The sequence below is a fragment of the Gossypium hirsutum genome, chromosome D01 (assembly GCF_007990345.1).
Source record: "Gossypium hirsutum isolate 1008001.06 chromosome D01, Gossypium_hirsutum_v2.1, whole genome shotgun sequence".
Taxonomy (NCBI): Eukaryota; Viridiplantae; Streptophyta; class Magnoliopsida; order Malvales; family Malvaceae; genus Gossypium; species Gossypium hirsutum.
The window spans coordinates 8,445,878-8,459,152 of NC_053437.1; the positions used below are offsets into that span (position 1 = coordinate 8,445,878).

Here is a 13,275-nt window from a genome sequence, read left to right on the forward strand (position 1 = left end):
AAAAAAATGAAACCTGAAAAAACTAATTTCATATTGATTTTCATTAAGATAAAGACATATAAGTTACATGACAATTTCCTAATGTATAACTGCTCCCACTAATTACTTGACTAAAACATAGCTTAAGTTACACACAAAATAAAGCTGACTTATAAGCTATTACATCACATTGAACATCATTCAAATAAGCAACTAATCTTACTAACTTTAAACACAAATTACAAAAGAACTAAAGTTAGTTACATATGAACAAAATGGTGTTGTTGTACTGGTTGAGCTTCAAGGCTTCTCTGCTATTGCATTGCAGGCCAAAGTTCAACACAACCTCAACAAAATTTTAATTTCCTACTCCTACTAATAAGCTAACAAGTCCTAACTTCCTACTCCTACTAACAAGCTAACAAATCTTTCTAAGACTTAGTCAAATATTCCTAGGACTTAGTCTTATTAATAAAAAAAAACTTTGTGGCCCTTGAGATACTAATAGTTAGGACTGCAATTAGCACTCCCGCAAATAGTGAAAAGTTCATCACTATGATCGTCCTTCTGTTGTTATTTCTTTTCACTCTATTTCTTTAGTTGTCATTTTGAACTATTTGGAAAGCAAATAACAAAAAAAAATCAATGAAACAAGAATAATGAAATAAAATAATCAAAGGATAAAGTATATTTCATACCTACTTCTGATGCAGCAACTCTCACATATATATCTTGATCGCTCTCAATTATGTATATAATATCAAAAAGGCCCGTAAACCAAAGCAATCACCCGATTCCTCCATTTGAAACGTCCAAATTAGCATAAGTTGTGCAGGAGCAATTCGCAGAACATAGGTTCTTTCATTCCTCTAAGCTCAAACTGTAATTATACTATGAATGTCTGGTTTCTGACACTTTTATGTCAGATGCCTTTATATATCCGTCTCTAGAATAGTTTAGTTGTGTGTTTCTCCCACAACCACTTGATCCTAATACTGCATTCCGTTCCTCGGGATCGTTTGGTGAAAAGCCTGACATGCAACTACATACAGGGGACTTGTTGTCACATATGCCATTTGCACCACACAATGCATATCTATCACAATAATCAGTGTAACGTGGAAGATTTTGTATCGAACCTCGATTCAGATCATTCCCCATGAAAGGATTTATGGCTCTATTTGGACTGCTTAGCACTTCCCTTAAAAGAATTGAGTTATTGCGCAGAATGATGTTAGATATAGCTCTTGTTCATTGAATACCAAATTATAGGTATACATAGGGTTTACTTCCATTACAAGAGCCCCATGTAACCGCTGGTTGTTGTAAGGTCTAGATCAGAATCTAGTGGTTGTATCAACTCTGTCAGTGTTTCAAGGGCTGCAAAGGTTTTTTATTAATAAAACTAAATCCTAGGAAGATTTGTTAGCTTATTAGTAGGAATAAGAATTTAAATTTTGGTTGAGGTTATTACTTGAGACATGTAAATAAGGGTTGCTTGGTTAATGAATTCAATCATCCCTTTCATTCTTATTTTTCTATGCTTCTGTTAGTTCTCTACTAAACCAAAATTGGCACTGAGAGCTATTTTTCATGAGGGACCCGTGAGAAAAGTTTTGTGAGAGTTCTGAGAGAAAATTTGAGAGATACACTTGTGAGTTTTTGAGGAAAATGGAGTCGAGATCAAGTAACTTGTCTGTCTTAGCCCCACTTGTGCTTGATGGAGAGAACTATCAACCATAGGCTTTGAGAATGCAAGCATACATGGAGGGTTGTGAATATTGGGAAGCTTTTGAGGAAGACCATGAGGTGACTGCACTTCTTAACAATCCAACTATGAACCAGATTAAAATGCACAAGGAGAGAACCACCGGGAAGGCTAAGGCAAAGGCTTGCCTTTATGCTTCGTTTTCACCAACCATATTCAATAGAATTATGGCTTTTGGATCAGCGAAGAAGATATAGGACTAACTCAAGGCTGAGTATTAAGGAGATGAGAGGATCAAGAGCATGAAGGTATTGAACTTGATCAGAGAATTCGAGAGGCTAAAAAAGGAGTTTTAGTCAATAAAAGAATACTCAGACAAGCTGATAAATATTGCCAACAAGGTAAGAGTTCTTGGGACTGATCTCTCTGATTCTAGACTGGTGCAGAAAATACTTGTCTCTGTGCCTGAGAAGTATGAAGCAACAATTGCCTATTTGGAGAACTCCAAGGACTTGACTCAACTGAGAGTAATGGAATTATCAATGCTTTACAAACACAAGAGAAAAGGAGGTTAATAAGGCAAGAAGGAAGCATAGAATAAACTTTAAAGGCTAAGGTGCAGCAGGGTGAAGGAGGAGAGGACCAAAAGTGGAATAGGAAGAAGAGTGATGGTAACTTGTACAACCCTTGATGTATCATTGAGGGGTGTTTCCCTATTCGCCAACCATGAAACAGTCGTGATGGAATTGGTATACCATATTCCCAAGTACCTTTGGTATACCATATTCCCAAGTACCTTTGGGTGCTGGAACCAGGACTAAAGAATCCTAGTTCGAATATTCCACCGGCTGAAACCAAGGTATCACCACCATCCCTAATCGAATCACTTGTATTTAAGCTTTCCAATGCAATCGATAGTGTTACATGGGGCCACATAAGGGTTCAAAACAGAAACAAAATAAATCCTGCCATTAATGAGATAAGAAACTGAAAGACTTTGAAAATCCTGTTCCTTAAATTACACCATAGTTTCAACTTTGAAACCTCAGCTGCCTCAGTCAGGAGCCATTTCTGACTGCTGCTACAGCCTGCGGTCTTGCGGGGCACATTCTCGGGCAACCATAATCTAAACTATTGATTAAACGTCAGCAAATGTTTTCTAATAGAGAATCTCAACTACTATTTTGTTTTGAACGCCGCCTTTAGTAATCTTAAAATTTTGCTCTATATCTTGTTGTGGACGACTGTACCATGATTGTTTGCTTTGAAAAATAATTAATTAATTAAATGATTACAAGAATATAAATCTGTACTTTGTTCCATTAGATAAAGGGGATAAGTGAAACTACATAAATTAGTTATAGCTCTGACATCCACTTCTAGCATTTTCATATGTTGAAAACTTCTTCAAAGATGTGAATGATATTGATAAAAAAAGAGAGAGTCAAACTAAGCTTATGTCTGAAGAAAAAAAGAAAAGAAAAGAGGAAGCTATAATCAAGGCTGTGAATGTTCAAACATATCAAATATGTGAAAAACTCATCTAGCATTTCTCTTAAGACTTAAAATAATGGCATTTGACCTTTTATTAGATTACACTGCAAATTCTACCAACCTGAGATTGTGAGTGAGAAGCAGGCCGACAAAGAAAATCACATGTTAAAAGCTTTATTACAAATAAACAGGCATAAATAATTTTTACTCCTTACTTGAGTAGTCGAAGGAAAACAAAATTAAAAGGGTTAGTAGTAGTTTACAAATTAAAAATATATATAATTTATTTTTATAAAACAAAAGTTATAATCTAGAATAACTATTTAGGGGAGATTAAATGACATTGGGTTCTTAAGTAGTTCTTACAATTGTTATATTTTGGGTTCATTAGGTGCTTCAAGCTCATTGGGCTTAGCCCAAAGTTGTTTCTTATTGAACCAATTATAAAAGTATAAAATCATTCAAATCATAATTAATTATAGGGTTAAGGATGTACAACATTCTCTAATTGAGTGCAAAAAAAAAAGTAAGGACTTAATTGCTTTTCTCTAAAAAAGTTCGATGGCTTTGTACACTTTAAGCCTTAATTATAATATATTATTCTTATTGACAAGAAATAGTTTTGACATCTGTTTAGATACAATAAAAATACAATACAAACACAATATATTTTAAATATAAAATAATATAATAAAATTCAACCCAAAAATTAATATAATAAATTTAAAAAAACATTTAATATGATATACTATGCATAAAATCTATATTTAAAATGTTAACATATTTAATAGTTTGTATTATATTTATATTTAGGGTAAATTACACCAACAACCACTCAACGTTGGTTCCAATAACAAATTAGTCACTCAACTTTCAACTCAGTCACTAAACTTTAGAAAAAAAAAAGCAATCACTATAACCATTTTCCATTAAAGACGTAACGGAAAGTTGACCTGTCATTCCACTATGTAAACGGCCCCAATTTAAGAACCCTAGTTGGGTTGAGTAGTAAAAGAAGAAGAAAAAGAAGAAGAAGTGGCAGAATTATAGAGTGGTTCAACAGTAACATGAGGTTGTCGACCGCGACAACAGCTATGGGGCAAGCTTCTCAAAGAACAGTTCTGGTGAAGAGAACGGCCAAGCCTTTTCTTCATTGTATTCGGCCAAATGCACCATCTTATCTCTACTTCAAAACTAGTATGGTGTTGGTTTATTCTTTTTGTGTAGGAGAAAGAAGAAGAATTGTAAGTGTCGAAACCATTTTGTTGAAAACAAAAATTTTAGGTTGTCGACTTTAAAAAATGAAAATTGGGAGTCGCCACCAATCTTTTATTGAGGTGTGATTGGATCACCTAAAAAAACGACTTTGGTCTACGAGTTTTAGAAAACGGGTTCGGGAGTCAGTTACGTACGAGGAAGGATTAGCACCCTCGTAATACCTAAAATTGGTACCAAATTGATTAATTAATGTCTTGAAGTCGAGAGTTTTAAAAAAATGCGATTCTTAATTAAATTAAATTATTTATTAAGACCTTCTCATTTTGAAAAAAAAATTTCACACCCAATGCGTTAGGGCACAACATTTTATTCTTTTCACAATGAGTTAGTCGAAAACTCGTGTAATAAAATTTAAGAAAATATCTAATTGTTTAAAATTTATGAAGAAGTCGCGGCCCAATATGTTAGGGTACAATTTCCTAAAATCCCAAACATTCAATATTTCCTTTATCATTTATTAAAAAAATCTTCATTTCAAGAAATCAATGCGTCACATCCAATATGTTAGGACACAACGTGTTGAATTCCCAATAATGAGTTCTTATTTTTTGACTAAAGAGAAATGTTCAATTGTTAGATTTAACAAAGAAAATCGGAACCCAATACGTTAGGGCTCAATTCCCTTGAAAATCCTAAATACGAGCATTATCTCAATTTGGAAAATTTTCTATTTTTTAAAATCGAGTAAAAAAAATGATGTAATGTTATATTGAATGCATGTATAAATATCGCAATAACAAATAACAATAATAAATACGACAATTGTATAGAAATAAGATAAATAAATAAATAAATAAAATTTAAAAAAAAAACCAATGACATGCAAAGTATCAAATAAATGAGCAAAATAAAAAAATATGAAAACATAAATCAACAAACAAATAAATAAACAAAAAAATATAAAGAAAAAAAGCTGCATAATATATACATTGAAATTATGAAAAAAACTATAAAATTTATATAAAAATTATTTATATATATAATACTTTTATGAGAATAAAGAAAAATATACATATAGAAATTATAAAAATATGGATAGAAAGTATAATATATATATACGTACATATATATATATAAGTTAATAAATATAAATCATAAAGATAATGATTGCAAGCATATATATATATATAGAAATTATAAAATATGTATAGAAAGTATAATATATATATATAAAAGGTAATAAATATATAAATCATAAAAATAATAATTACATATATAAACTTAAAAAAAAAAGGAAAAAGAAAATATTTTGAAATTAATTAATTCTAAAAAAGGGACTAATTTTAAAATGTGATAAAAATTAGGGCAAATTCGCAAATAATTGAAGTCTCAAGGACCATATTGAACGCGCGAAGAATGCAGAGGGGCTGGAAAGGAAATCGTCCCTTCTCCTCTAAACGACGCCGTTCAAATTAGACCAAATTGAAATAAAAATAAATAAAAGGGTAAATTAAAAAAATAAAAAAAAACTTAATTACAAAAACATTAAAAGGCAGAGGGGCTAAAAGCGCAATTTACCCCTCCGCTCAAAAACACGCGGATCCTAGGCCGGGTCGGATCGGACTCGGGTCGATCCACGCCAAAACGACGCCTTTTTCAACACTGAGAACTGCTCCTAAAGCGGTACCGTTTAGTACCACTATTTAAATCAATTTTTCCCTAAACAAAAATCATTAGCAGCAGAGGAGAAATAAAAAAAAAACTTGATTCCTCTGCTAGGGTTTCAACCCTAGCTTCTACGTCGCCGCGCCTCTGCCGCGATCCCACCATGGAAGGTGGTCGGAGTCGCACCCCAAAGGGCATATTGGCTCCTTTTGCACAGATTGAAGGCGTCGCCAGGTATTTCCCCTACTTTCCCTTTACTTTTTGTATTACAATAAATCAAATCGAAGAAAAGAGGAAACGAATGAAATAAATTACTACCTTTTAATCTATTTTCCTTTCTTTTTTCTGAATTTTTGTTTGTGATTTTTACTCTATGCTTGTATACTCTCTTTTGTTGTTAATATAATCGTATTTTTATTGATTTCGAAAATTTGATCCTCTGTTACAGTGTATCAATGGCTATCTTATAGCCATAATGAGAAAAATAAAAAGAAATAAAATCTGTTCATATTTGATTTGATTTTGCAAATATTTGATTTTGTTTCCTTTCTTGCGTTTGCTCCTTGCAGGTGAAGACTCGTCTCTTGGCTGCGGCGCGAGTGGGCTAGGTGGCTACGGTGCTGATGAACTCCATAGAAACCCTAGGGTTTCTTCATTTGTTTTGGGCCACTTGTATTTGGGCCACTGTATTTTAGTTTATTTCAGTTTGGACCATATAGGCCCACTTTGTAATTTGGACTGCTTTATTTTCTTCATGTAGGCCGGGTAAAATTGAGGTATTACAGCTGCCCCTCTTTGCTCGTTATCGTGTAACAGGAACGGAGCAAAGACTTTAAAAATTCCCAATTTTGCCCGGTCGTACTGGACTTTGGTACTCTTCTTCTTCGGGTAGCCTCATTCCTTCCTACTGCATCTGCTTCAATTTACTCAACTGTAATGCCAAGGAGATAAGACCTGATATGATCTGCTTTCTGCAACTTCAGAAAGATAAGATCTGTGGTTTTAATCCGCTTCATTACAACTTCAGGGAGATAGGATTATCGGCTTTAATCTGCTCCACTGCAACTTCAGGGAGATAAGACTAGATGCGATCTGCTCTCTGCAACTTCAAAGAGATAAGATCTGTGTTTTTAATCCGCTCGCTGCAACTTCAGGGAGATAGGATTATTGGCTTTAATCTGCTCCACTGCAACTTCAGATAAAATCCATTGTTTTAATCCGCTCCACTGCAACTTCAGGGAGATAGGATTGGTTTCTTAAATCTGCTTCCCACTATCTTGAAAAGATATGATTTGCCGTCTTCGATCTGCTCTACTACTGCTTAGGGAGATAAGATCTACAATATTCAACCTACTCCGCTGGTACTCAGGGAGACAAGGCTTGGTGGCTTAAATCTGCTTCCCACTATCTTGGAAAGATAAGATTTGACGTCTTTGATCTACTCCACTACTGCTTAAGGAGATAAGATCTACAATCTTCAACCTACTCCGCTGCTGCTCAGGGAGACAAGGCTTGGTGGCTTAAATCTACTTCCCACTATCTTGGAAAGATAAGATTTGCCGTCTTCGATCTGCTCCACTACTGCTTAGGGAGATAAGATCTACAATCTTCAACCTACTCCGCTGCTACTCAGGGAGAAAAGGCTTGGTGGCTTAAATCTGCTTCCCACTATCTTGGAAAGATAAAATTTACCGTCTTCGATCTGCTCTACTACTACTTAGGGAGATAAGATCTACAATCTTCAACCTACTCAGCTGCTGCTCGGGGAGACAAGGCTTGGTGGCTTAAATCTGCTTCCCACTATCTTGGAAAGATAAGATTTGCCGTCTTCGATCTGCTCCACTACTGCTTAGGGAGATAAGATCTACAATCTTCAACCTACTCCGCTGCTGCTCAGGGAGAAAAGGCTTGGTGGCTTAAATCTGCTTCCCACTATCTTGGAAAGATAAGATTTACCGTCTTCGATTTGCTCTACTACTACTTAGGGAGATAAGATCTACAATCTTCAACCTACTCCGCTGCTGCTCAGGGAGACAAGGCTTAGTGGCTTAAATCTGCTTCCCACTATCTTGGAAAGATAAGATTTGCCATCTTCGATCTGCTCCACTACTGCTTAGGGAGATAAAATCTACAATCTTCAACCTACTCCACTGCTGCTCAGGGAGACAAGGCTTGGTGGCTTAAATCTGCTTCCCACTATCTTGGAAAGATAAGATTTGCCCTCTTCGATCTGCTCCACTACTGTTTAGGGAGATAAGATCTACAATCTTCAACCTACTCCACTACTGCTTAGGGAGACAAGGCTTGGTGTTTCATCGGTTTGTTCTCTGGGGAACATGACTTGTATAATTCATTTTATGAACCTATTTATGCCTAATGATTAGGATGACATAAAATTAATCAAATGCTCTTAACTAGACATGTGTGAATGGTGTTTGCATGAATGCATAGGTTTTTTTTTCGAGAATGATCCCACCCAGGTTGTCATTGTTCGAAGATTATTAAGGCTTCAACACTGACGTGCTACAACGCCTTCTTGCTTGGCTGGCTTTTCTGAATAAACATTTAGTCAGGTTGCCCCTACTGTAAACCTCAAAGTTTAATCCATTGGGGAGCAAAAATTTATACCATCGTTCTCCTACTGTAACCCAAGGGTATATGGCTTTTCTCCAATCCTCTTCTATCACAATTCAAGGATACAGGATCTAAATCTTTCTGGTCTCTTACACCATTCCCAGGGTGTCGTACCAAAGGCTCATGCGTAAATGAAGGCTTTCTTCCCCGAGGTAACCTCTTTCTATTGCCTGGTAATCATTACTTGCTTGTTGATTTAAACTTTTTCATCAACATGACATCTTATTATTTTGTTCAACCAATATTTTTTTGACAACAAAATCCAAAGAGAAAGTCCTAGTTTAGACTCTTCCTTTTCAGATTTCCAACCTGTAAACCTGATGCGCTCTAAATAATAGTCCTGTTTCAGGCTTCTGTATTATTTAGAAACTTCTAGAGTAATATGCAAAACTTCCTTTGTGAAAGTTTTATTAGTCCATTAATCATTATTCTAATGCAACATGCTTGCAAAAAAGGTCATAATAATAGATAAGAATAAATTTAGTTCTGAGCATAGCTGGAAAGGAATAAATTATCAATAATAGTAAAGAAGGATAACAAAGAAATTGGTTGGAAATGTGTATTTTGGAAAAGAATGAAGTATTCCAAGAATAACAAATTCAATATAAATAGTATAAAAATTGGGTGCCCCAGATATCGCAGCTTAAGCTTCACTGTACAAACTTTTTGAAGACCATTCTGAGTTTGACATGTGTTTAGGAGATCTACAGTGCTTTGTCGATGCTCCAAGATGTCGCCTACTCTTTCTTGTTAATTCAAGTATAGCAAGATCATCATATGCCCCAATCTAATCAAAATTTGAACCTCATGCCCCATTCTGATCAAATATTTAAGCTGCCCTTTTCGGGTTTTCAACTCAAATCCCTTTTGGTCTCAAGACGCCCTTTGTGGGTTTTCACCTTGGCCTCTCATTTTTTTTTCTTTTCTTTTTCTTTTTCTTTTCCTTTTTTTTATCACTTTCATTTTTTATTTTGATTTTGACCTTTTTTTTGAATCTGAACTCCTAGGATTAGGCAAATCCTTGTTATCCCTTCTGATCAAAATCAACGCTTTTCAGATAAGGCCTTCCCCATAAGGTTCTTCCCAGCTTGGGATAAAGTTCTTTCTGTATGGGAAGGATCTTCTTCAATACCAGGTCCCCCTTTTTTGTGAGCTCACATCATTTGCTTTTGGCACATTTGACCATAAGTTTGAACATTCCTCTTCAATCAAAAACTCAGAGAGAAAGAATCTTGTCTTCAATAGGCAAAATCACAATGGGCCCAAGAGAAAGGCATTGCCCTGGTAATTTTTTTTTTTGCGATATGGCATTAATCGTGAACAGACTGCAAACTTTTGATATTATGTTGTCAGATATGATCCTTTTGGCGTTCCATATAATTTTTCAAGAATTTGCTAATTGTCAACTTTGTGACATTGGCATATAAAGCATCTTCCACCTATTGACGATCCTAAAGATGAATCGATAATCGTTAGAATCTTTTGGTGATATCGACCAAATGACTTTCATGCCCCACATAAGAAGAAATCTGGTATCTCAATGATTTTTTGTAGGGTAAGATCCGTTTCTCGACTTGTTCTACCATCCTAAGCAAGTTCGGAAATAGGCTACAATCTATGTCATCTTCAAAGTTATGAGATCCCTCTAAACATATATCTCGCTCAAAAGGAGATTCTCAGTTTGTAATAGCATCACTCATGTTATTGATATCTGAGGACTCATAGTAAGTGCAAAATAATATACAAAGGATGTATGAATTTACGAATAAATATTTGTACAATATAATTATGGATGAAATGATAGGGTGATTTGGAAGAAACTCTTTAAAAGAATGAAAGAATAATTATTCACATGAAAAGAATGGAAGAATATTTGCTCAAAATGTAAAGATGTTTTTCATTAAAAAAATAACATTTAGACATTAGCCTATTTCACAAAAAGTTCTCATTGCTTCTAGGCTAAAAGCAACAAGTGTTCTGAGTATTACTCTAAATAAGCTCTAAAAACTATAGGGATTTCTTTCGCAGTCCAATTATTTAGAACACCTCCAAGTTGATAAGGGCGAATATCTAACAAGGACCCTTTTCAGTTGTCTTTATGCACGGCATTGATGTGAACGCTTCCTAACCCTTCTTCATACATTGCATTCACCCCATCATCGATGTGATTGGGTAGTAGATTTTCTGTACTGGATGAACCATCAAATTTGACAACGCCTATATTGATGAGTCTTTCAACTAGCTTTTTGAAGACAATGTAATTCTCTACTCAGTGCCCCATAATTCCAGCATGATAATCACATTACATGTTTATATCATACCATTTAAGGTACGGAGGTTGTAGGGGTTTTGAGTAAAAAGGTGCAACAATGTGCGCATCAAATAAGCTTTGATACAGCTCCTTATACGCCATCAGAATTGGTGTGAACTGGAGCTTCTCAGTACCTGGTTTCCCACCAGATTCGTGCTTTAAAGGTCTCTGATGTCTGGTGGTTTCTGTCTCTGGCCGGCCCACAGTGATTGGTTTTGAGTGGCCCTTATTATATATGCCTACATTATCCCATTCATTCCCCTTTTTCCTTGGGGTCTTTGTAGTATCTAGGTACTCCACCCTCAACTGTTGTATTTTTGCTGGTTTAACAAGAGCAACAGGAAAATTGGATCCTAGGCCTGTCGAGCAATTCACTGGTGTTGATGTACCAGTCTGATAATGTTGGGATCTGACAGCTAAGAATGCCCCTTGTGGACGCCCATCTAGCTGGACCTGGACATTTATCGGAGTACCACCTAGAGAATCCTCATTATCAACCCCAAGGTGGACCACCGGTTTTTCCACCTCTTCTAACTCTCCAGCTAGCAATCAGTTAAACTAGCTCATCATAGTTCTCTGTAATTCTAGCATCTGACCTCTCATTTCCTGCTGAAATTTGGTCAATTGCTCCTGCATCTGTATCTGTATTCGCTCTATTTTTTCCAACCTTTGTTCTATTTCTCTAATCTTTGCTTGGATACCGTAAGGATGTTGGTAAGTTGGTTGGTTTCCAGATTAACTGAAGAGTGATTTAAATTAATTAGAATCTTTTAATATATTTTTAAATGCATATGAAGCAATGCAATTTATGAAATGAATGCAAAAAAGGCGTCAATTTTGATTCAATTCCATTTAAGAAAACTTTACTAGAAATTAAATCTCTTTACATAAAGTGAATTACAAATAAGACTTTGCCCTAGTACCCAGAACTCTAATCTTTCTAAGTAACAAAGCTATTCTTGCTCCCGATCCGATTCTAATTCATACTTCACACTCAGCATGTCAACCTGTACTGCTAAAGCCTGTATGTAATCGGCTACTTCTCGAATCTGGACCACAGCTTCTTCCATAAGATGATCTCTGTCCCTAACCTGACTCTGAAAGTAGTGGAGTCGTTCATTATTACGACTTTCATTTGCTTTCAAGTGCTTGATCTGGATCTCACCATTTTGCAGCGTTGTTTCTAGCTCTTCGATTCTTTTCTTCATTTCTTCAATCTTACTCAAGCTTGCTTTCAACTCTATTGTGGAATTTCGATTTCGATACTGACGAAGAGACCCTTCCAACACGATCACCCTATCCTTTAACTCGCCATTTTCCTTTTGGCTTTCTGACAAAATCTTTTCTAAAGCCTCGTTTCGTCTCTGCATCTCTTGGAATTTCTATTTCCATTTATCGGGTTGTCCTTTTCTTCTCGAATTTTTGCTCGCCACTATTCCGAAGTTTTTCCTAACCCGGGAGTTTTCATTGACAAACGTAACTTTTTATAATCAGTCTTCAGACTACCCAAATCCTCCTCAGCCTTATTTTTCTGTTTTTTTAACTTCTCATTTTCAAGTTTCTGAACGTCTATGTCCAATCTCAAGTTCGTCTTTTTTGCCTCCATTTGCTCTATCTTTTTCTCTAAATTCGCGTTTCTTCTCTCAAAATCTTGCCTTATGATTTCCAACTCGGAAGGAATGACTCGCAAATACTTTTCTATTGACTGGCTGTTCTCCTGATTTAACTTAGGTGTATTATCATTAATCCTCCTAGCCCACCATTCATGATACTCAAACGTTGTCATCGAACCCACGGCTAACCTCTTCATTCGGCGAGTCTATTTCCACGCGCTAGACATCTCTTGAATCTTCTTTTTATAACCATCATCCTTGTACGAAAATTCACAATCAGCTATCCCTTGGGTCGCAGGTATAAATTGCCTTGACCTATATTGCCTTAGCACCAATAATGGGGTATATCCAATAGCTCCCCAAATACCAAGCAAAGGAACCCAATCAAAACTACCACCCCTATACAGGATCTCATCTGGAAGTAACCAAGGAGCTCTCCACTCAACGTCCTCCTCTTGAAGATTTTGAAGAATTGCGATCCACTTCTACTTCGAAATGTCGTCTCTCCTTGGCGTAGCTACTATCTCTTTTAGTGGGGAATAATTTTCAGAGAAAACCCGATACGAAACTTTATCCACCTTCCAAAAGTGACTGTGAAACCATGCGAGTAGAAGCTGTGCATATCTAATAAATCTACGTTCACCCATCTTTCG

General features: G+C 35.7%; 1 protein-coding gene across 1 annotated transcript; it reads right to left on the minus strand.

Moving 5' to 3' along the window:
- Nucleotides 1-10,784: 10,784 nt before the first annotated feature.
- Nucleotides 10,785-12,379, minus strand: LOC121213812 (uncharacterized). Its single transcript, XM_041086958.1, has 3 exons — nucleotides 12,004-12,379; nucleotides 11,144-11,551; nucleotides 10,785-10,963 (listed from the first exon to the last, which is right to left on the minus strand). Exons 1-3 carry the CDS (start codon nucleotides 12,377-12,379, stop codon nucleotides 10,785-10,787), a joined length of 963 nt encoding a protein of 320 aa, XP_040942892.1.
- Nucleotides 12,380-13,275: the final 896 nt, after the last annotated feature.